The sequence below is a fragment of the Morchella sextelata genome, assembly GCF_020137385.1.
Source record: "Morchella sextelata strain SCLS chromosome Unknown scls_13, whole genome shotgun sequence".
NCBI lineage: Eukaryota > Fungi > Ascomycota > Pezizomycetes > Pezizales > Morchellaceae > Morchella > Morchella sextelata.
In genome coordinates, this window is record NW_025408628.1 from 199847 (window position 1) to 226521 (window position 26675).

At 50.9% G+C, this 26675-nt stretch overlaps 9 protein-coding genes across 9 annotated transcripts; 6 read left to right on the forward strand and 3 right to left on the reverse strand.

Moving 5' to 3' along the window:
* Positions 1 to 256: 256 nt before the first annotated feature.
* H6S33_002416 (uncharacterized protein) lies at positions 257 to 1478 on the forward strand (the record flags this gene model as incomplete). Its single annotated transcript, XM_044834219.1, has 2 exons — positions 257 to 408; positions 488 to 1478. The coding sequence occupies 2 exons, from the start codon at positions 257 to 259 to the stop codon at positions 1476 to 1478; spliced, it is 1143 nt and encodes a 380-aa protein (XP_044692577.1).
* A 2046-nt stretch (positions 1479 to 3524) lies between these two features.
* Positions 3525 to 4010, forward strand: H6S33_002417 (uncharacterized protein; the record flags this gene model as incomplete). Its single annotated transcript, XM_044834230.1, has 1 exon — positions 3525 to 4010. One exon carries the CDS (start codon positions 3525 to 3527, stop codon positions 4008 to 4010), a length of 486 nt encoding a protein of 161 aa, XP_044692578.1.
* A 1488-nt stretch (positions 4011 to 5498) lies between these two features.
* Positions 5499 to 6955, reverse strand: H6S33_002418 (uncharacterized protein; the record flags this gene model as incomplete). The annotated part of the gene is made up of 2 exons (XM_044834241.1): positions 5499 to 6675; positions 6732 to 6955. 2 exons carry the CDS (start codon positions 6953 to 6955, stop codon positions 5499 to 5501), a joined length of 1401 nt encoding a protein of 466 aa, XP_044692579.1.
* Positions 6956 to 12045: 5090 nt separating this feature from the next.
* H6S33_002419 (uncharacterized protein) lies at positions 12046 to 12393 on the forward strand (the record flags this gene model as incomplete). The annotated part of the gene is made up of 1 exon (XM_044834253.1): positions 12046 to 12393. One exon carries the CDS (start codon positions 12046 to 12048, stop codon positions 12391 to 12393), a length of 348 nt encoding a protein of 115 aa, XP_044692580.1.
* A 1407-nt stretch (positions 12394 to 13800) lies between these two features.
* H6S33_002420 (uncharacterized protein) lies at positions 13801 to 16278 on the reverse strand (the record flags this gene model as incomplete). The annotated part of the gene is made up of 1 exon (XM_044834264.1): positions 13801 to 16278. The coding sequence occupies one exon, from the start codon at positions 16276 to 16278 to the stop codon at positions 13801 to 13803; it is 2478 nt and encodes an 825-aa protein (XP_044692581.1).
* A 459-nt stretch (positions 16279 to 16737) lies between these two features.
* Positions 16738 to 17874, reverse strand: H6S33_002421 (uncharacterized protein; the record flags this gene model as incomplete). Its single annotated transcript, XM_044834271.1, has 1 exon — positions 16738 to 17874. One exon carries the CDS (start codon positions 17872 to 17874, stop codon positions 16738 to 16740), a length of 1137 nt encoding a protein of 378 aa, XP_044692582.1.
* Positions 17875 to 18774: 900 nt separating this feature from the next.
* On the forward strand, positions 18775 to 19167 carry H6S33_002422 (uncharacterized protein; the record flags this gene model as incomplete). The annotated part of the gene is made up of 1 exon (XM_044834272.1): positions 18775 to 19167. The coding sequence occupies one exon, from the start codon at positions 18775 to 18777 to the stop codon at positions 19165 to 19167; it is 393 nt and encodes a 130-aa protein (XP_044692583.1).
* Positions 19168 to 20520: 1353 nt separating this feature from the next.
* On the forward strand, positions 20521 to 21487 carry H6S33_002423 (uncharacterized protein; the record flags this gene model as incomplete). Its single annotated transcript, XM_044834273.1, has 8 exons — positions 20521 to 20523; positions 20607 to 20731; positions 20788 to 20804; positions 20885 to 20898; positions 20972 to 21100; positions 21176 to 21189; positions 21253 to 21406; positions 21470 to 21487. 8 exons carry the CDS (start codon positions 20521 to 20523, stop codon positions 21485 to 21487), a joined length of 474 nt encoding a protein of 157 aa, XP_044692584.1.
* An 870-nt stretch (positions 21488 to 22357) lies between these two features.
* On the forward strand, positions 22358 to 25270 carry H6S33_002424 (uncharacterized protein; the record flags this gene model as incomplete). The annotated part of the gene is made up of 9 exons (XM_044834274.1): positions 22358 to 22469; positions 22550 to 23012; positions 23079 to 23106; positions 23197 to 23238; positions 23304 to 23802; positions 23876 to 24048; positions 24114 to 24389; positions 24459 to 24650; positions 24701 to 25270. 9 exons carry the CDS (start codon positions 22358 to 22360, stop codon positions 25268 to 25270), a joined length of 2355 nt encoding a protein of 784 aa, XP_044692585.1.
* Between the last annotated feature and the right edge of the window lie 1405 nt (positions 25271 to 26675).

A 26675-nucleotide genomic window follows, 5' to 3' on the forward strand; every position in this document is an offset into this window, starting at 1 on the left:
AGACCAAATCCCACCTCTCCAATCTCCAAGCTACCCGCCGATGTCGTATGACAGCGCGGGTGTGGGGTGGTATCCCCCCTGCCAAGTCTGTCTTAGCGCAGGGACCAGCTGTTGCCAAGTCCAAGCACAGGCCACCTCTTATCTTGGTCATTGACATCCGAGACCTCAACACCAAAGACATTCTCACGTACACTCATAGCTCAGACACTCTCATACCTACAAACGGCCAATCAGATCTCTCGACGCCTCCTCAAAGATGTCGTTCTACCTCCCCTCTCTTAGGAGGCCCTTGCTGAGCATGCTCCCGAGATCACTCTCGCTCCCGGGCCGCTCCCTGCTTCCGCGCTCGTTCCAGACACAGGTCCCAACGGTGACAACGACTTCCGCTGACTTTGCGTTTGCGTTTGAGTAAGTAGATCTCTCTCTGGCGGTTTTTGGACTCTATGGGCTCTCTGGAAGCTTCAGCATAGCTAACAAACCTTCCCAGTATTGATGGCGTCCTCATGCACGACACCACTCCAACGCCCACCGCCACTGAGGCACTGACACTGCTGCAAACCTCCTCAGTCCCATTCATCCTCCTCACCAACGGCGGTGGCCACACTGAAGAGGCCCGTGTTAACCACCTCTCTCACCATTTGAAGCACAGCATCCACAAGTCGCAGCTGGTCCAATCACACACCCCGCTCTCCCCCCTCTCCGCCGACAAGAATCTCAATACCGTACTCGTCGTTGGCGGTGAGTCCGACAACTGCCGTAAAGTCGCCCACGGGTATGGCTTCAAAAACGTCATAGTTCCCGCAGATGTCTTGGCAGCCTACCCGGCCGTGTCGCCGTTCACGATCGACAAGAACCCGCCGCACGCTCACCCGCTGCCGGAGAATGTCAAAGTAGACGCTGTGATGGTTTTCAACGACCCGCGCGACTGGGCACTGGATATCCAGCTGCTGATCGACGTTGTGATGTCGGACCAGGGGCGGTTGGGGACGAAGCGTAGAGCGGACGATAATTCACCGCATGTGCCCTTATACTTCTCGAACCCGGACTTGCTGTGGGCGAATAAATATCATTTGCCACGGCTGGGTCAGGGAGGGTTCAGAGAGGCATTTGTGGGCGTATTTAGGGCGGTGCGGAAGGCGACGGGCTCAAGGGTCCGGTTGACGTATGAGATAATTGGAAAGCCCCACGAGAAGACATACAAGTACGCCGAGGACGTGCTCTGGGAGTGGAGGCGGGCGCAGGGGGTCGCAGAGGGTGTGAGGACCGTATACATGGTCGGAGATAACCCAGCGAGTGACATTGAGGGCGCCAACAGATTCAAGAGCGACAGAGGTGTAGAGTGGGTCAGTGTGCTCGTAAAGACAGGAGTGTGGAGAGAGGGCGACGACACCAATGGCGCAAAATCCGTGGTGGAGAATGTCCTCGAGGCGGTAAGGTGGGCGGTTGAGAGGGAGAAGAAGAAGGTCGGGCAGATGTAGACGGTGTTTCTTTGCCTGTTTCATTCTTCATTCTTTCATGGGCCTCTCCCGCTTCTCTTACTTGTTTGATTCCCTTGCTGCGTGTACATGTAGGGTAGTGTAGAGTACATCCTAGACTGTCTTGAAGTTGTTCTCGTTACTTTAGGTGTGGTCTGGAAAAGCCTCTTTTTGTAAGGGTTGGGGTTTAGTAACTATAACATTGATGATACTTCTGCGTTTGTTTTGAATTCCTTCGTTGCAATTATCGACATCGGGTTCTTTTTGAGAGATATCATGTGCTTATGGAAAGAAAAGCACTGTCCCGAGGCATGAGGCGTGGAAATACCGTTTTCCGTGCAGTGATGTGTTTCTTAACTAGCTTTTTGCTGGGTTGGTATAATTCCTTTAATGGTGATACCTAGCGACTTTTCTTCCACATAACTCTATAAATACCTTTCCCGGGGACTTGTTTAAATATAGTCCCTGCGTCAATGACTAGTGCAGGATCGAGGAGATCAAGGCTAGCTAATACTATGGGTTCGATTACCTTGATATTTAGACTACCTCCGGTATATGTCCGATACGACCGGTAAGTACCTTTGTTCAGTAGAGGAGATCTACATGACATAGTTTGGAGAGAGTTCTTTTTTCTTCCTTTTCATCCAGGGACGTTATTATGTAGTACGTTAACTTTTCTTTGCTTATTTAAGCTGAAGCAATATATATTAATCTATGTACGGTTAGCGTGTCTTTGGGACTATTAGAAGCATGTGTGCTCATCTTTACACTGATTTACCTGAGACCCTATGAGATGGAAGTGACAAGGCATGATTGAATAAAAGGGAATGGTCCATCTTTGTCTTCGGCAGGTTCTCGGCAATTGAAGATAAAAAATACAGAGCGGGTCTATCGATGGGCTCTAGCGAGTCTCTAACCCTCCCGTGGGCTTCCGGGTGCACGGATATCTGGTACTTTTCATTGAAGGGTGTCCCGCAAATTTTCTTAGTATAGTTTCATAATTTCCCTGGTTTATCACGAAGTTCTTCTCGCGCGGGTGTGAGTATTTAGATTTATAAGGTAGAATTGAAGCTTCAGACAACATTTGTAGACTAGATGGCTTTGCTCACTATTTCCAGGCCCCTGCAGAAGGGGTGGCACGCGGGGGGGGGGGGGGGGGGCAGGTTTTTGCCCGTCACTCCATGCTGGCTTATATCAACCTGATGCCACGGTTTGGATAGAATAGATCATTCTGAATGCACGTGGTGTGGTGTGACTGGGCGAGTGACGGGTTTGTATTTGTGTGATTATTGTTTAGTGGTGAGATGCGTAGTTGTGATACTTGCGCCTTTAGAAGAGGGTGGTGACGGCTTGTTGAATTTTGTGGACTCTATAAGTGGAGTGTGTAGAGTTGAAATTTTCAACTGTTGTCTAGCTTACGTAGCTAGGCTCACGAATCGATGTGGGGCAGTTTAGCAGAAGATGTGTACGTTTCAACGGCTACATGGTCGACTCGGTTAAGCATATGTGTTAGTTTCAAGACCTATAAGTTAAGCTGCGGCAATCCATTTAATACAACCATCATCACTCTCGTCTTCCTTCATCCGAACATTCAGAGTTGGTCACAGCTCCTTCTATAGTAGGCCTCAGAGAGAGACCTCGATCACCAACAGCCTGAAAATGTTAATATCTGGTAGCTCCCTAATGCAGTAACGGGCTACTAAATTTATAAAGTTTGTGCACAACTATATACCGTCATGATGCCGAGCTAGCCTCATACGAAGTTTTTTTTCTAGAGTACACTAACTTCCCCTAGCTCTAGGGCTAATCATGATGAAAAGTGTCCCCGCCAAGCACGAGTGAGCGTGCGTGAATGATGAGCGAAGCACCTGGAGAGGAGTTTACTCGTTCATTATACATGCATTTGCTCGTCAGCGATGAACAGCAAATACGATACACAACAATCATCAATTAGCGTCATGATGCCGGACAGCTAGATGGGATATTCATGAATAAATACTCTCCCGCCACGACCATGGACCAATTAAATTTCCAGTCGTATAGATAGAGATGATTGCTGGCTTCTTCGCCCGGCGGGGGCGGGCCTACCGCCAGCCAGCTTTGTCAACTGAGGACACTGCGGCCTCGCCCACTATCGCATCCGGGTTGCCGTCTCGAAACCACCAAGCCGAGCTCTCTCCGGTAAGACATTCTGTCGGAGTCGCCGCCCCTGTCGGAAATCAACCTACCCTCCTCAAGGGTGAGATATCTTTCGACATGGATTCTGTTCTTGTCACCTCCAACGTCATCAATGAACCGCACACGCCTGAAATAGCGTTTGACATGACTTCCGTCCACGTTAATAGGGTCCCGGAGCTGGAGTGGCATAAAGAGCCGGCCGAGTACACGTACAGTGTGAATAAGCCGGCGGACCATGACGCGGATGCCGACGGAGAGCGGAGGGAGGAGGGGCGCGGGATATTGGCGCAAGTATGGCGGTTCTTCAGAGAGGTAGTTGGGGGCGTGTATGGGTTGGGGTTGACAATAGTTATATAACCGCTAGGGGAAAGGGGATACCTTTTTCTGATAGATTGTGGTAGACTATGTGTGCGTGGATTACTCTGATGAATTCGAGGCGTTGGTACTGTATTGGCTTGCTGCATGCATTGTGTGATCTTTATGTATTTATGAGATTTGAAATAGCAATAATCAAGCAAGTTTGTACGCGAACACCACAGGAGGGAAAATAAAAGTATTATATGGCTCTTGCCCATATCTATTGCATTGATCTCTGTCGCTATTGCTGCCTATGAATTTTCGTTGGTGGAATTTTAGCCCCGGCCTGTCACAACTATCATTGACATCCACCAATAATCATTACCACTCACTTGCCAAGAGCTCAACCCTTAAATGCGGTTGCCGTTGTGTATGTAGTTTAGAGGACCTCTATGTTACCGATCAATCAGTCCAAACCATCAATCATTCCATCCGAACAATAGATCAAAAGAGCCTGAGCAATAGATCAAAGAGCCAGAGCAATATTCTCGAGACCAGCCCAGACTTCACATAGACGAATCTAAATACAACGAGCCTAAAATCGTTAACCAACATTCAACTCGTCCGTCAACCAATTAACAACGCCATCATCCTGGCTGACTAACAAACTCTTTGTTCCTAGGGTGCAACACTCAATCACTGCTATGATTACTTTAATTCTCATGGCATGGCTCTACCAGTTTATCGTCCCATCGCTAACCCCCCCCCCCCCCCCCTCTTCCCAATTCTGTGTGGGGGTGCAGATGATTATATGGTTTGAAAAAATATACAGCACCCGCGTCGGCTAGCTAGTCTAGGTATATACCTATTCTGCCCCGATCATCTCGAATCACTCGTGCACCCCCCCCCCCCCCCCTCTTTCTTTTCCCCCTTCGCATGTCTCACTATACCGCGCCCATATATAGTAAACATCGCTCACCAACCAGCACCCGAGACGCAGAACATCAACATCACTACGCCAACACTTACACCAGCCAAAGCATCTGCCCACTTGCTGTGTGTTGTCAATTGAGGCTAAATCCATATCACAGCTCATCACTCGCAGCCTCAAAGTGGTATCGTGAGATTTCGATAGGCGCAAATCGGCTTGTTGTTTGACCATTACCGAGGCCCGAACCCCCGTAATTTTTTCCTAAGCTAGTCTGCCTGGGTTCGTCTCGGGGTGCTTTACACCGTGCTCGATCGTGGGTCACATGTGTGGAGGGTGGGAGGAAGGATTAGGACATAAGTATAAAAAGTGAGTCTATATCTCTTTCTTTCGTTCTTTTCTATCGTAATACATGAATGTGGTCTCTTTTCATAAAAACGCCGTTTGAAGGAAATACTAAACACTAAAAAAAAAAGGAAACCGAGTCTAAAAAAGCTCTCTAGACGGTCCACTCCAACTGTACAAAACCGAAGAAGACAAAAAAACATAAACAGCACACACATGTATAGCAGCACATACATGGCATACAGTGCGTAAACCAAACCAAACAAGTCCTAAATTTACAACTTCTCAACTCTGATCTCCTCAGTGCCCTTGTCGCTCTCGACACCGAGCTTCTCGGAATCAGACTCCTTGTTCTCGAGACCGACGGTGGACTTGGAGTAGGAGTCAAGTCTCTCGGCTTCAAAGAGGTTCAAGTAGATGGGGAATGAGAATGCCGCGATAAAGCCAGCCATTGGCACAATCATTCCAAACTTTGTGGAGTTCCTGGAATCAGAGACAACGGCCATCATTGGTGGGAAAACAGCACCACCACAGACGGATGCAACAAGGAAGGAGGCACCACGCTTGGTGTGTCTTCCAAGACCACGGAGGGAGAGCGAGAAGATGGTTGGGAAACAGCAAGACTCAAAGAACAGGACAAGATGGATCAATGCAACAGCAGTGTTTCCCTCTCCCTTGATGCAGGCGGCGGCGAACGCAACACATCCAGCCAAGAAGACGAAAAGAATGTGACGGGGCTTGACAAACTTCATGGAGAAACCGGCAATGAAACGACCAATGGCGAAACCAGCTTGTGCGATGGAGAGGAAGTTGGATCCTTCGGCAGAGGATAGACCAGGCTTGGCTTCGGTGACGTAGTTGATGAAGAATCCAGCAACAGCGCATTGAGATCCGACGTAGCAGAACTGAGCAAGGACACCCCAGATGAGGGTCTTCTGTTGCCAGATTGGCTTTGAGGAGGTGGTTGCAGTGCCATCTCCGGCATCGTCCTGGGCCTGAGTCTCCATATCGGCATCTGTAATCTCGGGGAGCGGAGCAAAGTAGAAGACGACAGCGAGGAAGAAGACGAAGCAGGCAATTGCGAGGTAGACCCATTGAACGCTCTGGAGTGCTGAGTCGGAGACACTCTTGAAGAACACGTGGGAGGCGAGAACGGGAGCGAGGACAGTTCCCATACCCTGGACGGCCTGGGCCAAATTGAGTCTCATCTCGAGGTACTTGGGGGGTCCAAGGACGGAAATGTAAGGGTTGGCAGCGGTCTCGAGGGTTGAAAGGCCACATCCGACGATGAACATGCTACCACAGAATCCACCGAAGGATTCCTTCATTCCGGAGGGCCAGAACATCAATGCGCCGACTCCGTAAATGCAGAGACCGGTCATGAAGGCAACGCGGTATCCCCATCGGCGGAGAATGTAACCGGAGAATGTCAAGGGACCGAGGAAGTATGCACTATGAATTATTAGCAACTTGAAGTGCAGTACAGTGTTGGGTCGAATACTACTCACCCAAAGTACGCTCCCTGCAGCCCGGAGCTCTGAGATCTAGTGATATGCAGGACTTCTTGGAAATGCTTGTTCAAGACATCCAACAATCCGTATGCAAATCCCCAGAGGAAGAACAAGATCGTCACCAAAAAGAGGGGGAAGATCGACTCCCTGAGAGTGATCTCGTTGTTTCCCGTGGCCTCCTTGTCGGAGATGACCTTTTTCGTAGACTTCTTGACAGCCATTGCGAAGGTATTCCGAGTTGTTGAATCGACTGTGAAGAATAAACCTTTCTGATGGGGAATGGCTCGCTGGAGAAGCTGGCTGATGATGTTTTGGAATTCGAGGAAATCGTGTTGTCTTTATAGTAGATGTTCGACTCTTACGTCAATCACTTCACATTACGGTCCCAGCGGCCGGCCGTAGAAACAGTAATGGACATTTCGCCGAGATTCAAGCCTCCAAACGGAATGGCACTAAGTAACGGTGGGTTTGCGATCAACAAAAATTCACCCTTTTTGCTTTTTTGCTTTTTTCACACGCATCTCATGGCCACCACCCAGATTACGGGGAATGAGGCGAGGGGGGGGAGAGTCGGAAATCTCTCAGTAACGGATAATATTAGACAAGGATAGTCCCGCAATTCGCTTGGCTGTAGTCAAATCGTAAATGGAAAGAGGTGTGGCTAATAATTCTACCGGGATGGGTGAGGATTGGGGCCCCACAGATTGATTTTTGGTGGTTGGATGGGGAAGAAGGTTGTTGGAGAGAGAGGTTCTCGTCAAGAGTTTCCCGGAACCAAGTCCGAGGCCTTAGACCACGACCGCCTGATGACGACGAATCAGCATGTCCGGGGAATTTCGCTACACTTTTCGTGGCGGGGAAAAAGCAGACAGCTTACCCGCACTAGCCGTGTTGGGTGGGCGGGCGGTCAGAGTGGAGCAGAAAGAGAGGCTTGGGCCTTGACCTTCTTTCCCCGACCATGGTGGCTTGAAGCTTGCCCCCCGGATTAACCCCAACTTCTAGAATTTAGATTCGTGTAACCGGCGATATCGCCGAGAACTCTGGCTCTGATGTAACAGGACTCCATGCCGGCCCTGCAGGATAGGGCACAAGATATGCATGAAGATGGAAAAACCTCGATTGACGCCCTCCACCCTGGCTCACCGTCCTCGTCTAATTATCATGATCTTACCATTCGAGTGGTAGCTCTGCCTCTCAACAACGCGGGGACAGGAAAACGAGGGGTCTCCATACTGTGCTATCTTCTCCAGATATTTGAATTCGCGGGGTCAACGGGCACAACACCGATTACTTTTCATCTATCTTCATACCTTGCTCAGTTGAATTCATGTCCTACGTAAGATTACAATCGAAAAAATTGAATGTGGTCTTTCATCCACACACAACAGCACCTTGAGGTTAATGTTGTGGAAGCGCGATTTTCATTATCGTGAAAAGAAAAAAGATTGTCCGATGTTTCTCCGGCCTGTCAAACCTGGTTTCTGGGCAGTGCACTTCACTTTTCCTTTTATTACTTTGTTTTTTCTTCCAATACATTTTTTCCGTTACCGCCACCACCACCGTGAGATATCAAAAAAGTAAATCCGTGCTCACATGCAGATAGACAACATCGAGACTTTCTTCATCCTGCAGAACTAGCTTTTTTTTTTTGCCTCCCGCTTTGACTGTCAAGATTTTTTGGAATCAAGTCTTTACTAGTCTCACCGATAGGTATCCAACAGGGCTTTTCATCACACGACTCTTAGCTAGCTGGCCAGCTGGTGCTCTATAGTAGAGTAATCATCCCCAACGAAAGTGTCTACATACGGCCCTTCCCCAGGAACCATCATTTGGAGACTCCACATAAACGTGGTACACCTCTTAGAGACCTTCCATATTCAATCGTCCAATCAAGCTCTGCTGCCTGGCATAGATAGTTTCGCTTGGAAGGAAACGTTTCTTGTTTCAAGGTCCCGCTGCTGCTGCTTCTTTTTCACCTCAGCTTGCCCCACCTCATTAAGGAACATCAGACCAGAAATATCCTCCTTGCTACCACCCCTCATGCAGATGTCATCTGTCCATATCATATTTTTTTCCTACCGGGAAAAAGTAACGACGTACGCGACGGAAAAACTCACGATCCGAAGATGTAAGTCTTTGCGGGAACGAACGGACGGATATGTGTAACCTCACACGCATATTTTCCCTATTGGACTGCTGGTACAAGTACGGGAGAAATAAAGAGTTGCCCTTGCAATTGGAGTTGGACGGATTACGCGGTCAAGCCAAATATCCACTCTAACCAGAAATCTATTTGATATGTGGGGTCTAGGTGCTCTACTAATAGTAGTGCGGGGTATGTACCTTGATATTAGTTAGCACCAGCCACACAAAGTGGATCCCGCATGGTTACTTAGGCCAGGGGTAACAGCTTCAATTCCAAGACATTGAGGGGGGAAGGGCCCGGGGGGAGGGGATCACAACCTTGGGTGAGAATCCATGACAGAGACCTGGCCTGGCGCGGAAAAATCGCGTGTGTTGCTTGCCGCCGTGCACCAGCTTGTAATAGCAATACAACTACGCATCCTGAATCCTGATCGTGTGCTGAAGCTTTTGTGATATTGGTGTTTAAACTGTTGCACCATGAATCCCGTTAGCCCGGGTTTTTTCTGCTCGTCTTAGCGTGCAATTGGGAAACGTCCGTTTGAATTGAATCTACAAGCTTGTTTCGTGCATGACCCCGCCTGCTACATACTTGCAACGGTTCTAATCCGTGCGCGTGTGTTCCTGCTGGATTCGATCGATGGTTCATCTGGTGCACGAGCCAAGGCCAAAAGCTGTGTTTACAAAAACAGTGGCTGGAAAGCTTAAGGTGACGAAGGGAAAAAAAAGGGGGGCACTGACTGTGTGCACGTACGTCCGTACGTTCATGCAAAATCACTCGTATTCTTCACCGTCCCCTTAAATACCAATAATCGGACTCCAACAACTCAGCTGCTAATTGCTCAAGTTCATATATGAAAATAGATACGGTTTGGCTCATCGGGTGATTACGGCGATCAATTCATTTTCATTATACCCTTAATACCCCTAGTTATGAGGCCCTAGGATAGGCCTTGCATCTAGGTACATTTATTCTCACCGTCCAGAGATCAAGGTTATCGTACGTGTCACGGGACGCATAAGCAGGAACACTGCATGTACTTACTAGCTTATATTGTCAGTAATCGACTTGCTCTACTTTACATCATTGGTACATTTAGCACTAGTGGGTAGACTAACGGCGCAGTTGGGAAATTGGTTATTCCGGTTTCTGGAAAACCAGTGTTTTCAACCAACGGAGAAACCCAGGTCTCAATTTCGGACAAGCGGGAGGAGCTGCACCTTATGAATTCATCCGTTCTGGGGGTGAGGGGTTTGGCACGTCAAACGCCCCAAGGTTCTCATTTTCCTGGTACGTATGGCCTCAGGGTATGGAGGTAGAGTATTTTATGTGGTGCATACAGATGTCAAAAATGGGGAGACTGTTTAGCCAGCTTCCGTCGGATTAGAGCCGGTTCACCTACACTCACATGAGCAATGATGGGCTTTGATCTGCAATTGAGGTATCACCGGAATCGTAATCCTACAATGATTTCTCATGCGATGAGCATCTAGAAAAACATCCAATTCTCCCGGGTTAGGTGTAACGTGCACACATCCCTAGACCACCATCCATCCAGGTAAAGCATGATACTAAAACTAAATGCTAGTAGGTATGAACAGCTTCCTCGCCGATCAATTATCATATCCGAATTCAGTATAGCTTGAGGGGCAGGAGTGATGGGCTTCTCCCCGAGTTCTAGGAGAAATATGATATGCTGTCGTACCATGAAGGGATAAGTTGAGTGGGTTCGTGATATTGTGCATGGGGGGGGGCTTACCGGAAGTAAGTTTTTTATAACTAATACGATTGGACTCGCGCGCAAGACAGAGAGGTGTACATCCTCAGGAGATTCTCAGCTCGTTTTCAGAGTTCTCCTGGATTCCTCGCTCAGATGGTTGATCGAGCAGTGGGGTCCGTCTAGGTGGTGGCCCCATGGGCTAGGAAGCCTATTTTTCGAGCCTGTGGAAGTGTCTCTACCGCACTGTGAAGATGCGAGTTTGAGTTCCTGCCCATATGCTACTATCGAATTTTGCAGCTTGTTGCAAGTATTGTCTCCCCCGGCTCTCTGGTTAACAACAGCTGCAAGCATAATAAAAGTCATTTCCCCTACTATTTACCACTAGCTATATTTTCAAACGCTGCTATTTTCCTTCTTCTTCTGACTGCTTTTCCCGGTCTTCTATAACGAACCTCACGTTCTACAGAGGTTCGGTTTCGTACAGCACATCGGCCCTGACAGTCGCGCGGGAACCTTTTTGTACCGGCCCCGCGTCCCCGGGAGGGATCAGGGCTGTTTGTGTCTTCTAGAGAACTTGCCAGAGACTTTACAAATGGACAGAAAGGAACCTAAAACATAGCCTCGTGCCCGTCGCATACGGACAGCCTGCTCTTGGATGTAACGAGCATACCTAAGGCCTCAAGAACCTGCAAGCGCAAACCAACAGGAGCCAACATACGCTCACATCCCGAATCCAAAGCACCCAACCTCCGTCCTCATCTGAATTTCTTTTGTCTTGAGCTGCTCTTGTGGTCCCCGGGCGCGCCGTCCTCTTGAGAATTAGATGATTGCTTATCTACTTTAGCATCCTGGTCGGGTAAAGTAGTAGAAATATTTTATCTACTAGATAGTAGTAACTGAGGCTGGTACGACTCCATGGCTACGATTCTCCACGGCTGGGGGGGGGGGGGGGGGGGGTACTTGGGTTGGAGGACCGGCCGATGAGAAGTACTGATTCCGATGAGAGTGGATGACGGTCGGCGCAGCGGTATGGTACGGAGGTTGATTTCTTGCGCGCACGACCGCCTGTTACGACGACCGGACCGGGCCGTACTCAGGTGAAGAGACGACCTCGAGCTCCGATCCTAATAGGACGAATGAGCTCGGCGCGTGCACAATACGATTCAAAATCGATAAACTCAAAATGTTTCTAGCAGAGTAAAGCTCTAGAACCTCATAGATTCTCGGACTATCATGGCTGCCAGATATGTCTAGAATAATCTTGATCCAAGACCCTTTGACGCAGAGAGTTTCGGACGCCCTTCCGTTCTCCACGGCCCTTAGATGCCATCCAAAGAAGAAATCACTTTAAAATTATAAACCACCAGTCCCGCTCTCTGCACTAGACCCATTACATCCCCCAGCTATATACAACCAACAGCCAAAAACACTTTCTACGCACCCTCAACATGCAATGCCCTACTCCCCGCCCTCAAAACCAAATCATCACCGAAATCCTCAAGCTACTGCAAGCCCACTACCACACCGTCTTCCTGCGCTTCTGCCAGCTCATCGCCACCGACAAAGTCCCCGGCCCCGACCCACAGATGTGTGTTGCGGCGAGCATTACAGCAAAGGCGAAGAGGCCGCTGTATGAGAGTGAGAATGAGGGTTTTGCACTTCTGGGAGGGGAGGGGGTGGTGTGGGCAGTGAGGGAGGCGCAGCTGGTAGCGCTGGATAGGGAGATGGATGTGGTGGAGGAGGAGATGAGGGTTGTGAGGGAGGGGCGTGAGGGGATATGGGATGTGGGCGAGTGAGTGAGTTGGGGTTGTGTAGAAAGTTAAATATTGGTTGTTCGGAGTATGGGTTTTGGTAATAGATAAGATATAGTTTTTGTGTTGTTTTTTGTGTTGTTTCTTGTGGTAGGGGACGTTTAATTGTGGAAGTTGCGAGAAAGTTTAGAGAGGGGGCGAAAATTTGGAGAGGGGTGAAATATAGTGAACAAGCCAGCTCTCTGTAGTCATGAGCCCTAGCTATCTCGACACTTGTTGATGCGTTTTAATATCACACACGTACTCGCACGTTCATTAACTGGTCAGATAATCGGTGCTGTTGTTTTGCAGTCTTTGCTATCAGTTGTTAGTACCGTGTCAAGGCAACGAGTTTGGTTATCTTAATAATGCGTGTTTATCTACAATGTTTCTGTTATCAAAGGAGCTTGTTCCGTCTATTCTTGTGCCTTCTGTTCATGTCAATCATCAATGCTGCAATGCGATTCGCTTAATCCAGTCTCTTATAAATCTGCGCTCCGAACAATGCCTACCAAGAATTCCGAGCGCACGAGTACAATGGGGGTATATTAAGAACACCCCGAGAGCCAATACTCTACGCATCACTGGTAGGGGGGGTGCACGTGGGTTTAATTAATCTGTATAATCCAAGGCACTGCAAGTAACATTTCGGTGTTGGAATAATCACATATGTCTAGCCTATTCTATTCCATCGTCCGTTCTCGCAAATCACGAATGAATGTGTTACCGGTACGTACATCAATCGATTCCCGCGCGCGGATCACGCCGGCCTATATCAGCGTCGTGATCAATGAAAAACACTACCTACTCGATCGAGATAATTTCGCACCGCCGCCATGCAGCCGCTTCCAGCGAGTCTGTGGATTTTTTTGTGTTGGTGGGCCACGGATTGCCGCAAGTCCTGAATGCAGACAGACGAGGGAGGGGGGGATCGAGGCGGCTGATTTGTTCTACCGAGTGATTCCGTGTGACGGATACCTCGGCTATAGGACTAATCATGGATGATCACTCGGCTGGAGCATACCCCGCCCCTGTTAAAGGAGTAGGATGGGGGAAGTGGCAAGCCTTGTTTTTTTTTTAGTAGATTCAGAGATATCGTAGACTAACAAGTGCATTTATCATTCGGTAGTGGGATATTCTAATTCGCAGGTTTTACTTGTAAAATCAAAGATTGAAGCAATGGCCAAGTAGCTAAAAAGAATATTCTGAATAACTCCGTTTTATTTCCCTGTGTGTACCCCTCGGGGTATCGAATGTCTCGAGTAAATACAAAAAGCGGTCGACCACCCCACCATCCTATCGTACAATCTACCCCCCCCTTACTATCCACACCCAAAGCCCAGAGAAGAGAGAGTGCACAGCCTCCATAAATACATTTTTATATACAACCCCCCCCCCCAAACCCAATATCCCCTAATACCCCTCCACCCCCATCTCCTTCTCCCTCGCCCTCCACCTAATCTCCCTCCTCCCCTTCTGCCTCTCCCTAATCCTCTCCCCCAGGCCCGCCTTCCCGCGCGACCAATGCTTCCCCGCACCATCCACACTCTTATACGCCACCCGGTCCCCCAGGCCCGCCTTCCCGCGCGACCAATGCTTCCCCGCACCATCCACACTCTTATACGCCACCCTCTCCTCCACGCCCCCCTCCCCATCCGGCACCCTCATCAGCTTCGCAATCTTCCCCGCCGGCGCCTTCCCCCCCACCCGCACATTCCGCAGCGTCTTGCTCTTCCCGCCCAGCGCCCACAGATCCCCCCACCGGCTCTTGCGCGCATCCCGGAACGCGGTCCTCGAATACGACTTTGGCACCGTCCACCGCTCCAGCGTCCCCGCAGGCGTGCACACATCCAGCGTCACGTGTCCGTGGCGCTTGATCGGCGGGAACAGCGTGCGCGGCAGCGTGAACGCGTAGCGCCGCAGCTGCTCCATGCTATACGGGCTCTGCGTCGGCGCAGCCCACCCCGCCGCGCCGGCGCCGGCGTCGGGGTGCTTGAACTCCTCGGGGTCGGGCTCGATGACGGCCGTGGCAGAGCGCCGGTAGTCGGACCCGCGGCGCACGGCGACAAACGAGTACAGCAGGTCGTCGTGGTTGCGCGTGTGCTCGCCCATGACGCGCTGCAGGTAGCTCGGGCGCTCGTAGCGCTGCACAAAGTGGCACCAGTCCCTGCGGCCCGCGCCGTCCGTGTAGCCGTGCGGGAACAGCGGGCACTCGGCGTGGTTTGTGCACGGCGCGATGATGGCGCCGGGCTCCTTCTCGACGGGGTCGAGGTCGCGCTCCAGCCCGCTGTTGCCGCCGATGGCGCGGTGCGTCGAGGCCGGGCTCGAGATGTAGCTCCGCAGCAGCGTCGAGCGCGCCCCCGCGACGGCCTCGAAGCCCAGCGGCGTGCCCTTCTCGATGAGCAGCAGCACGCCGCCGGACGGGTTGAGGTGCGACCACAGCTTCTTGATGCGGTCGCGGCGGTGGTGCGTCTCGCGCAGCGGGAGCATGTTGTGGGTCGCGATGATGAGGTCGTAGGTCTTGCGCACCTGCTTCTGGTTCGGCTCGAGCGTGGCGCCGGGCGCGAGCGACGGGCTGTGGAAGACGTTGTCCGGGTTGCGGTCGGGCATGCGCGGGATGAACGTCGTGTCGCTGAGGTGCTTGGCCATGCGGTAGCGCAGCGGCTCGGACGCGGTCACGACCGTGGCCTTGATGGCGCTGAAGTCGGGCTCGGGCGGCGGCGGCGGCGGCAGCGTGGAGGGCTCCGCGCCAGAGCGCTCGAGGGCCTCGTCGCGCCGGCGGGTCTGCTCAGCTTCGACGATGCTCCGCCAGGCGAGGGTTGCGGCGCCCCCGGAGCCGACATCGAGGATGCTCTTGACGCCGCCCTCGCTGCCCCCGCCCCCGCTGCCCCCGCCCAGCGCCCAGTCGCCGCCCAGCCGCCGCCGCAGCTCCGTCAGCGCGCTCAAGCTCTGACTGTAATAGCCCGGCAGCACCGTGGCGAGCCACACCTCGGCCTCGATATCGCTCATGCGCGTGTCCTCCACGTCCAGCAGCACCTTCCGCAGGCTCTTGCCGCCCGAGTTCGTAAACACCGGCGAGTCCGGCAGCTGCCTGCTGCCAAAGACGCGCGCCGCCGCCGCGTCAAGGTGCTTGTTGGGCACGCTCGACAGCGACTCCATCGTCGGCTGCTGCACGGACGGCGGCACGCGGATGGTCGACGGGTGCGTGGCGAAGCGCCCGATGGACGTCAGCGGGTGCGTGCGCTCGATGTGCTCGTCGCCTGCGCCCGCGGGCACGTCTTCCTCGCCCGTGGAGTAGGCCGCGAGCCCGGCGTCGTCGTCGTCGCCGTCGGCGGTGTGGTGCCGGTGCGAAAAGGCGCGCTCCATGTCGGCTTTGAGCTGCAGGAAGCTGCGGCCGTCGGCCTCGTTGGTGACGGGCACGGGGATGAAGCCTAGCTCGGATTCTCCGCCCTCTTCTTCTTCGAAGATCTCGAGGTCCTCGCCGTCATGCCCTTGCAGCGTCAGTGTGCCCGACTCGAGGCCGGCGGGCTCGGCGTCGTCGGCGTCGTCGTCGTCGAAGGGGCTCTCGCCCGCCTGCAGCATCCGCACGGGCTTGCCGTAGTGGCGCTCGTAGAGGGCGAGTTCGGCGTCGGTGAGGAGGTTCTCGGGCAGGTTGCTGCCCCATTCGGTGCGCACGCTGCGGACGTACTCTTCAAGTGTGGCTTCGCTGTCTTTGGTGTCGGGCTTTTGCGGCCGGGGGGAGGCGGTGGCGAATGTGCGGGCGCGGGCGCGGGCGAGGGCGAGTGTGAGTGTGAGTGTGGGGATGGGTGTTTGTAGCGGGGGGAGGCGGTGGGGGGGGAGGCGGGCGAGGAGGCGGAGGGAGTGGCGGAGGGAGTGGCGCGTGGCCAGCATCTGTGGGACGATTGGTGGGGCTGGTCGGGTCTGGGCGGAGTGGTGAGAATTGAGGTGAAGTTGTTAAGTCTTTGTGCTATGTATGGGCTGTGGTTTGATGTTGGCTGCCAGCTGCAGTGAGGACTGGATCTTCGGATGCCTGTCGCACACAAAGCTTGGCCACATGCACACAGAGCCGCCTCTTGGCGCTGCATCTCAGATTCTCACTCGCCCGGGTCGCGCGCACACAGACACTCACTCACATCCCAGGAATGCGTCTATTGTATTGGGGGTTCCATTGATCTCTAGCACAGTACAGGCTGTATTGTATACAAAATAGGAGCAAATAACAGAGTATAGAACAGAGCAGAATAGAATAGCCGGGGGGGCAAGGCTGCTGGGTATGCGCGGGCAGGACCGAGGAGGAGGAGGAGGAGGAGGAGGAGTAGGATACAAGAAGAATACTCCACAGCCCGCCTGTCAGAGCCGGACCACAATGGGCTCATTCACCAGCAGCGAGTCCCCCGCCTCCCCCCCTCCCCCTCCCCCTCCCCGCCCCCGACTCGCCGACGCATTCACCATCCTCGTCTCGCCCTGGTCGTCCCCCCAGCGCCACCGCCCGCCAAAGAGCCCATACGACACCCAGCACACGACAAACATGCCCGCCATCCGGACGAGCGCCCACGCGCTGCCACCGCTCCCGCCGCCGCCCGCGCACGCGCCCTCGTACAGCCGCTGCATCTCGTCCCAGCGCACAACCTCGACGCCGTACCCCGCGTGCACGTGCCCAAACACGTGCAGCGCCGGCCGCACGCGCCACAGCTCGCGCAGCAGCACGCCGCACCCGAGCCGCCGCCAGCTGTCGAGGTGGCACTGCGGCGGCGTGTGGGTGAGCACAATGTCGGTGTCGGGCGGGATCATGCCGTGCCAGGGCTGCTCCTCGGCGGACGCGTACTGGAAGGCGGCGTGGGGGCTGTGCCGCGGCGAGAGCGGCGAGCCGAAGATCTTGATGCAGCGGTCGCGCGGCGCGGGGAAGTGCAGGGTTATGCTGCTGTTTTGGAGGTAGACGAGGCCGGCGGCGGAGAGCTTCTCCCAGTCTATTGTGGCAGTTGTAGTTGTAGTAGTTGTAGTTGTAGATGTGGTGCTGCTGCTGGTGATGGAGGCCTTCTCATCCTGAGCTCCGGATCCGTTGGAGATACTGAGCGGGCGGCCCCGCGACTCCTCGTCGAGACAGAGCTCCCGGTTGCCCGCTATTACGACCTTGTAGCGGTGCGGCTGCGAGGCGATCCACTGCAGCGCGTCCTGGAGCTCGCCCATTGTCCCCGACGCCGTGAGGTCGCCCGAGTGCAGCAGCAGATCCCCCGCGGGGAGCGGTGGCATCTGCCCGTGCGTGTCGGACACGCACACCACCGTTAACGCCTCTTCCCCGTGCTGCTCCGGGGGTTGCCGTCGCTGCGCGGGGAGGCTGTTGTAGAGCACGCGGGCGAGGAAGGGTGTGGGTGCTGCTAGGAACTGGTCGAGGTTCGAGGGGTGGGGGGTTGTGGTGCCCCGGGTCTTTGTGGTGGTGGTGGTGGTGATGGTGGTGGTGGTGGTGGACATGGTGAGTGGTGATGGCATGGTGGGTGTTTGGTGGTTTGGTTGTGGTTGTGGTTGTGGTTGTGGTGATGGTGGTGGTGGTGGTGAGGGGGGAGGTGAGAGGTGAGAGGTGAGAGGAAAGTTTTATGGGGGGCGGGCCACAGAATGGGTTGTTGGGCGGGCTCTTTTTTTCGTTTTTGGCGGGAGAGAGACGCCTTGGCGGGGACGCTTAGTGTTGCACTAGACACTTGGTTGGCAGCGGGTTGAGTTTAGTTAGTTGGGGTTGGGCTGGGCTGGGCTGGGCTGGGCTGGGCTGGGCTGGGAACGAGAGACACGTTGTTTGGGGAGGGGCAAGAGGGAGGGCAAGCACAAGCACAGGCACAGGCACACTTCGGCTAGCTTAGACGAGCGAGCGAGTGAGTCTTCGTCAAGGAGGGAGATAGGAGATAGGAGACAAGACAAGACACTGGGCGGAGGTTAGGGCTGAGTGATGGGGTGTGATTCCCACATGGACAGCAACCCTATTCCACTGCGCCTCATCCCAGTTGAGAGCGCGAGCACACGACAGCACAGCGGCACATCGTCGGAATTTCAACACACCGACTATATACATGTATTATCTCGTTGGAAATTAGAGCTGTGTGTGTGTGTCAGGATGAAGCATGTAATGTAGAGTATGTGGAAGCAGAAGCAGCCGATGAGGTACCTTGAGTGAGCTCCCCCTCCCGCTTTAATAGGGTATGTGTCGAGAGATCAGTAATCCCCAATAGCTAGGCACTCTGACCGGGAGCATGCCAAAGGAGAGTAGTGAAAAATACCCCCCCAGGCAGGTCTTCACCACCACAACAGTTCCTGCATCTCGCACTAGCGCCATCCGGATTTCTCCTTTCGCCCTTCTGCCTGCATAGAACAGCTCTCGAATTCACCCCTAGCTGTGGGATAATGTCAAATACCGGGATTGTCTTGGCGCTGGTGGTATGTGCTCAGGCGTCGCGGATGGTCGAGCTGAGCATCCAAGGGACAAGGAAGAAAGCCTGGTCTATATACACTAGCTCCTGGAATCGAGACTTTATAATAATGTCCTTTCACATGCCAGTCATTGTAGTAGAGCCTCGATGTTTTTACGCGTTCTTTCGCTGGTCACGTGCTCCACGGAACAGCACCCCTCTGCTCTGCTCTGCTCTGGACGGATGGGCTGATGTTCTCAAGCTCCCGCCAACGGAAGATCAAGCCATGCCGGTGCTCTTCCCGGGCCGCGGTTCCATGCAGCTCTCGCAGATCTTGACACAGGAGCTCTCAACATCCACATATGATCGAGAAAGGGACAGCGCTTAAGCACATATACATATGTACAGCGGTAGGTAATAAGTGATGGAACGCCCTGAGACACAGTGATACCTGTTTTAGGTAAAACGCCACCAACATACGGTGTTTGCAGGTATAACTGTACCTCAGGGCGTTCCATCACTTATTACCTACCGCTGTACTCTGCTGGCCGCTGGTACATGGCATGGCTTGGTATATAGGTGGCCATGACCGTGAAGTTGGTTACCTACACGTTATCGGGATTCAACATTATGTCGCAGCTACTAATCATGATCACTGCTAGCTGTTGCGAAGAGAACTGTAGCTAGCAGAGTTGTGTCAATGCTTTTGATAATACAGAATGTGTAGTTGAAGTATCGAGTACATAAGGCACAGTGTGGAATTTAGCTGCTGAACCATCCCTTAAGCTTAAACCGTCAATTGCTGGCCTCCTATAAATAAAGGGATTGAATTTGTATGGGGGATCTATTATTTGGTAAGAGAGATAATTAACGGGATGATCTGTTAGGAAAAACCGCTTTTTATTGGGGGTCAGTATTTACCTGACGGCTTATGGGAATCGATATCGATAGCTACATGTATGGCCCCAACGGCATAGTACTACAGCACCAAAAGGCGGGTGGATTCAGTACTGTAAGGCAGTGCGTGTTACAATGGCCAAACTATTGCTTGTAGCAAGAATAAATTATTGGATAAGAAGAGACGATGATGATATTAATAGGACTACTAGCTAGAGTTTCTGGCTTTATACGAGGACAGGTCTATTTCTCGCCATAAGTCCATAGTTGTAGTATACGTATACGTAGATGACAGTGCGTATTCACATGTCCTGTACGACAGTATAACTACGGTATAATGGTTAGGATCCCGATTTGATACCCTTTTCTGGTACAGAGCACTTGCAAATAATGAGTCGACTCCAATTGCTTATAGCAAGGTGGTAAGACACTTACCACGAGGTACAAGTGGCCACTTCAGGCCTCATTATATAAAAGCTACATCCTCTTTGGTTTTGTTTCCCCATCCTTGTTTCGGAGATATATCTCCCAAGAGAGCAACAAAAGCTTCCTCAGGCAACCGCCTCGTACTCAATTGACTCATTAGGATTTATATTATGGACCCTCTGTTAACATAATGCGGTGCGTCGAATTGGTCATTCTTCTTCTGGGTTGCACAACTATAAACCCAGTCCCTATACTCTAGCTACCCACGATTTCGATACTCATACGCACAGTGGCTAAAGCTTCTCTTTAGATATCAAGAGATGGGAGAATTGGTACTAGTGGCGTCAACCAGTTGGGGTTTAGCCTGAAGAGCATGACAGTTCGGATGTACAGCGATGGGGAAAATTATTGTAGAAGTATGGTAAGAGTCCTATTGGCCAGGGCAGCCACCTAAACCCTGTTTTTAGACCCCTGTTTCTACAATAATTTTCCCCATCGCTGTAGGTACATCTGTCCACAAGTGCTCTACCTTATGTCTGGGCCCTTGTCGATCTTCCACTTCCGCGAGAAAAAGCGGAGGAAAAAACAAAACCCAGATCTGCGAATCTGGAAGAGAATAATGCGATGGGGTACGTCTCCGATTGCATGAGACAACACATCATACATAGTACGCTAATTGGATTAGTTGGGGCGGACCAATAAGTTCCCTCCTCAGTGCTTGATGTATCAATTCTACAGTCCCGCCGGTACTCTAGAGTAGAGAGCAGAGGTGTGTACCCAAGGAGACAGAGAAAGGGTACGCAATCATCCTAGAGCACAAAAGAGTCCCTTGGCTTGTTACAGAGCTAGAGCGGTTACCAAGCCGGAAGTCAAGACTCAATACAAGATTCGATCCGGGCATATCGGAAATCTGCCATTCAGCCATGGCCATACATGTTTCGAATTCGATCGAAGCCTCGACATGGGGAAAATTAATTCCGACACTTGCATGTCCCGCAGTTTATGCAATTCTTTCTTTTTTGCCACCTAACTTATTTTACCCCACCCTGAGGCCTAGGCACGCAGGTGGGTAGGGAGAGTTGAGTAGGTACCTACTCTACCCGGCCCTACTACTCGGGGTGAATCCTTATTATTGACTGAATACGCGTAGTGTAGTAGCGGGTGCTAGAGTGGTGTGGTTTACTCTTAATAATCACTGCACGCAGAGCGAAAGGAGGGTCAATGAGGTCATGTTAATTGAAGCCACAAGGGTTTCGGAATGTGCGAAGTTATCGAAGCTGGGAGTGCGTGAGGTAAGGCGATATGTATGTACCTACCTACTCCGGGAATGAAGTTGAAGTTGACCCAGTACTCAATGCCCGGATCAGACAGGTCAATTCGAATGAGGAGATTCCTCAAGCTCATGACGATATACTTAGATGTTATTCTACTCGAGTAATAGTAAACGTCAAGTAAACACAAGACCACAGATAACAAACATAACAAAACCAACCACATCATGATCTACGTACAGACCGCCGATCCATTGCCTGGGTTGGTGGGTGTAGGTAGCTAGGTAGATATGGTACTACTTACCCCACTAGGATTGCACTGCGCATGCTTACTATTCGTATAGAGCACTTTACAACCTTATGCAGACCAATGGCCCATGCGCATATGCTTTCTCGCGATTCCTTGCTACCCAAGAAGAACGAGAGCAGATGTGACCAACTACCTAGGTCAGTAACCTATGAGAGCAACTCGGTATCATCGACCGGCACTACTTTCGACAGTGATTAATTTACAATTCGCGGATGTTTCGACAGTCCCCTGCACTTTTGACCGCATGTCGTGAGTATCATTGGCTCCACCGGGCCAAGCAAGGCTGCTGACTGGCTGAGATTATCAACGTGCATGTCTTTGATACAATACTCTTAGCTTACAGAAACTACGCGAATGCCATGCGCAACACCAACTTTCCGACGACTAAGAAAGAGATATCTCGGTCTAAAAGCGTGTTCACTAGTAGGTGGGTAGGGATTTCATGGGATTTTTTTTATCCTTAATGTGACACACAGGCAGCACTGATGTGGCAGCTTGCAGCGTCATGGATTTGAGGGGTTCACTCAACGTCTAGAGCAGCCATAGGTGGGGTGTATATATATATGGAGTGCAGGAACGGAGGTGTACCAGGTAAAATCAATCAACGGTCCGTCCGTCACCAGGCCCCGTCTTTCACAAAAGCATAAAACCATCGCGAAAGGGAAAACAGCAAGATGGACCAGGATCGCTTGCATCTACGGTGGGATTACGAAGAGGTTAAAGCTATTCTCGATCAAGACCATACTGAGATTGACAAGTACATTTCATCGGTAAAGGAAAAGCATTGTAAGTAACATGCCCATCTACTTCCCCCCACTTTTATATAAAAAAGCGGCAACCAATAGCTCATCCTTTTTTCTCTCTAGCTGCAGCAAGATCGGGGTCAGAAGAACGGAGAGATCTGCTCAGCCAATACGTCAGGCTTCCCACCCTCTCCCCCAAGGCCCGCCGCGGTTCTGCCTGGGATTATGGCCCAGAGGCAATGAGTGACCGGCCTGGCGAGATTCTTGTCACCTTCTACACGCAGGACCTGCGGTCAAATGATTCCACTGATGAGGACGACGAGGAGGAGGATCCTGACGAGGAGAAGTTAAGGGCGTTTGGAAATGTTGGTGGTAGGTCATTGGGGGACTATATCGATGAGGATGAATTTGAAGACGATTTTCCGAGGTCTAAGACGGCGCCGACGTATTTTGCGATCCCGTTGCAGTATATGTGTAAGGTAAAGAGAGGGGAGAGTAAGGATGAGCCGCCGGTGGGGTTGGTTATGGATTTTGATAAGATACCGTTGAGGCCGAGGTCGGAAACGTCGGGGAAGTTGAGGATAATGTGAGTTCAACATGATCTAGTTTTGGAGGGTTCAGATGATTAGATATTGATATAATGGGGATTTAGTGAATTCCCGACAACTTGCTATGCTGAAGTATGTGGCTAGATCCTGGATTTGGTCTTTTAAAAAAAAAGAAGGATCTCTAGAGGCCATAGAGGGACAATGTTGACGTTTTGTTAACAGGAATTTCTGCAAACCATGAGAAATAGGACAATCGATTACCCAGTAAGCAAATATCACTGTAGCTCTATTAATCCTAGATGTATGGCTTGCTAATCCGATGAATATAGCCAAACCCCACTGGCCGCCAAAAGAAGGAGACAAATGAAATCCGCAACGCAATGGCAAATCTTTCCCTGAAAAAGCTCATAAACAACCCTAAAGTAGCAATGATAAAGCTCCGGAATGCTTCAATGTCCCGATTCCTCGCTGGAGTCTCCTACCATCCTAACATGCCCAGAAACAAGAACCCTCCCCGCAAAAAGAGGGGTTCGTTTCTCCCTGGTACTGTGCTTTTTGTCGCTATTCCATACCTCGGACTGGAGAAGATGTCACGTGTGAGCTTTCGGAAGAAAATACAGGCGTCAAAGCGCCCACTTCTGCCGGGAGAGGAGCAGACGGCTCTTCATCTTACGGACAACACAGAACTGGCTAGTGTTTCGACTTTGAGTCTGTTTGAGTATAACTTTCCAAGGAAGCTGAATACGCCATTGTTTGATAAGACGCAGACAAAGATTGGGGATAATTGTATGGTGGTGCATCAGGTCTGGTTTATGGTGTTTGATAATGGTCTGTTTATCAACATTATTTTTCTGTTTTATGAGGTCTGTGGCAGCTTGCTGACTGAAGTTGCTCCATGCAGAGACCATTGCGGCGTTTAGAACTGCGAATGATGATCACCCAGAACACATACCACTATCCCCACACCACCATAGCTTTGGGGCATATCATACTCTCATTAACATGATTGATAACATACTACCTTCATGGGAGCTATCACTTCTCGACGATATCCGTGACGAGATATCTGAGCTGGTTTGTCTCTTTGCATTGAACTCCGTCGATATATGCAAAAGCCTAACTGCTCAATGTGATATCAGGAATATTCAATGCAGAGCGGTAATGTAGATGAGCTGGCAGGGTTGATTGATATCTTATACACTATGCGGACCGAGTTATCAACAATTGTCACGGTTGTAGACCTTCAAGTCACGATCCTTCGCCGTCTGAAGAAATTCGACTATAGCAGCGAGGAAGGGCAATTCAAGATTATGCGCAAGGCAATCGATAAGGTCATCAAAAGCCGGAAGACTTTCCAGACGGATGTGGAAACGATGGTGAACAGGTTGAAGTACCTACAGGTCGCAAAGCAAGATGTGAGTTATCAACTATTCTGATTTCTTAGTAAATGGATAGCTAATTGCGTATTTTTTTTCTTTCTTTAGCGTCTTAAATATCAAATGATGATAAATACGGCTCGAATGCAGGAGAATACCGGACTTACACTAGAGGATGTGGCATGGCAGCAGGCAGTAGTGCAGAAGTTACAGCAGCAGCTGCAGGTTAAACAAGATGTTCGGATGACTGTTTTTACATCTGTAACAGTAGTGTTTCTACCTCTAAGCTTCTTCACATCGGTTTGTCTCCCTCCATGCCCTCATAATTTGACTCTCACTAACCAATCCAGTATTTCGGTATGAATGTTCAAGACATCCGCGATACCACCTGGACCCAGCGCCGCTTCTGGGCAGTCTGCGCACCCGTATCACTCTTCCTCATCGTAACCGTCCTCCTCGTTGCGCTGCGCACACGAGGCCGCAGCATGTTCACCCAAACACTAAAGAACATCGTCATCACCCGCACCCCGGAACAGCTCCGAAAACGCTTCGGCTGGAAACTCCCCGACCCACCTGAAGATACAACCGAGGTACCAGCAATACACCTCCATCCCGTGCACATGGAAAATGGATTCGATCCCGTAACCCTAGACCAGCGGCGGATGTCGATGGCTGCGCGGAGGCACTCGAGAGTATGCCCGCTTAGTCCAAACACAATGAATTTCGATATCGAAAAGATGTTCCCAGAAAGCCTACCGAGGTCCATCAAGGAGGAGAAGGACGAAGAGGCGGCATTGGAGGCGCCGGAAGGAGGCGGGTATGGGTTGAAGAGAGCGAGGACGTGGTTGACGACCCCGTTCGTGAACCTGGGTGGGGGTGGTAATGCGAGAATGGAAAGAGGCGCTACTGGTAGGCATTGATGAGATTGGGATTGGCTCTTTAAGAAACGAAAAAAAAAAAAGGGTATAGGGAAATAGTAGTATTACGACATTGCACCTTGGAACTTTTCTTTTGTTATGGGATGCGATTGGGATTGGGATAAATACACACACAGTCTCGGAGTTAGCGAGCGAATGTATTTATAAGGGAAATAAAGGTTACTTGGATTGGGGGTATTTGGTTTTAGGAATAGGTGTAACTGCTGGTAGACACCGCAATATATATTTATTATCTTAAAAAAAAAAAGAAAAGTGTTCTGAAAAACGTGCTCTACGGGAGAAACTACAGGTAGTACTGCTAACCTACACACACTTTATTATCTGGAAGCTAGACCTCATGAGAGATTCCCTATTTGATTATTTGTCTTGAATACGCCCTTGTACTGACTTAAAAAAAAAAAACTTCATCTTGTGTATGGCCGACAGCCGAGGCCAGTTTCTGAGGTACCAAGCTAGGTATAAATATAACGTTTATATTAGCATAAAACCATTGCATGTGAGACTGGGAATGTTCGTTTTATTGAAAAATATGGTAGCATTCAAATCTCATTCTCATGCTACATCATAATGTACACTCCTAGAAGTGAATATCATAGGTATTAGTTTTGCCGTTGTTCAATATGCCAAATAGTGCTGTGTTTCCAGAGTTGGTTCCAGGAAGGTGTTGATTCTCCATGGCCCCATAAAATAATCATATTTAAAATATCAGTAAAAAAAAAAAAAAAAAAAAAAAAATGAACAAGAAGAAGAAAGAAAAAAAGACTTCATATACCTATGAAAATCGTTTCAAAAGCGTCATCTCGTATTTCCCAACCTCATTATCAACCCATGGAGGCCAATAATGCTTGCTCCGCACGTCTACCTGGCAACCAGGCGCAGACTTAAAAAAAAAACCCGCCGTGTAATCATTGACCCTGGCTGACCATAGAATGGGCGTCTGGTCCAAGTAATGTGATGTGCACAAACAAAACTTGCAGAGCATGGTGGGCTGGGTAACGTTACCAAGATGCCCCAGGTGCGCTCCTCCCACAGTTTTTGTACCTATATCTTTCCTCTCCCACCGACCTTCCCTCTCCCTCTTTCTCCAAACGTCACCGCAGAAAACAGAAGCACTAAGCATCACAACGATCCGTCACAACAATTCTCTCTATTGCTGTTTCAATCTCGCTGCTGCCGCTTCTTCTTTCTTGTAACTTCTTCCTCTCTAGACTGTAAGTAAATGCTCTCACAATTAATTTGTTTGCCCTTTCTAACATTTGTGGTCCGTAGGAAATTTTTTCTGTCTTCTTGTTTCATCCAACCACCACCACCACCACCACCAACAACAATCTCTCCAGCTACATAGCTGCTCCTCCGTAAGTTCCCTCTCTGTGTTCTTTCTTTGTTT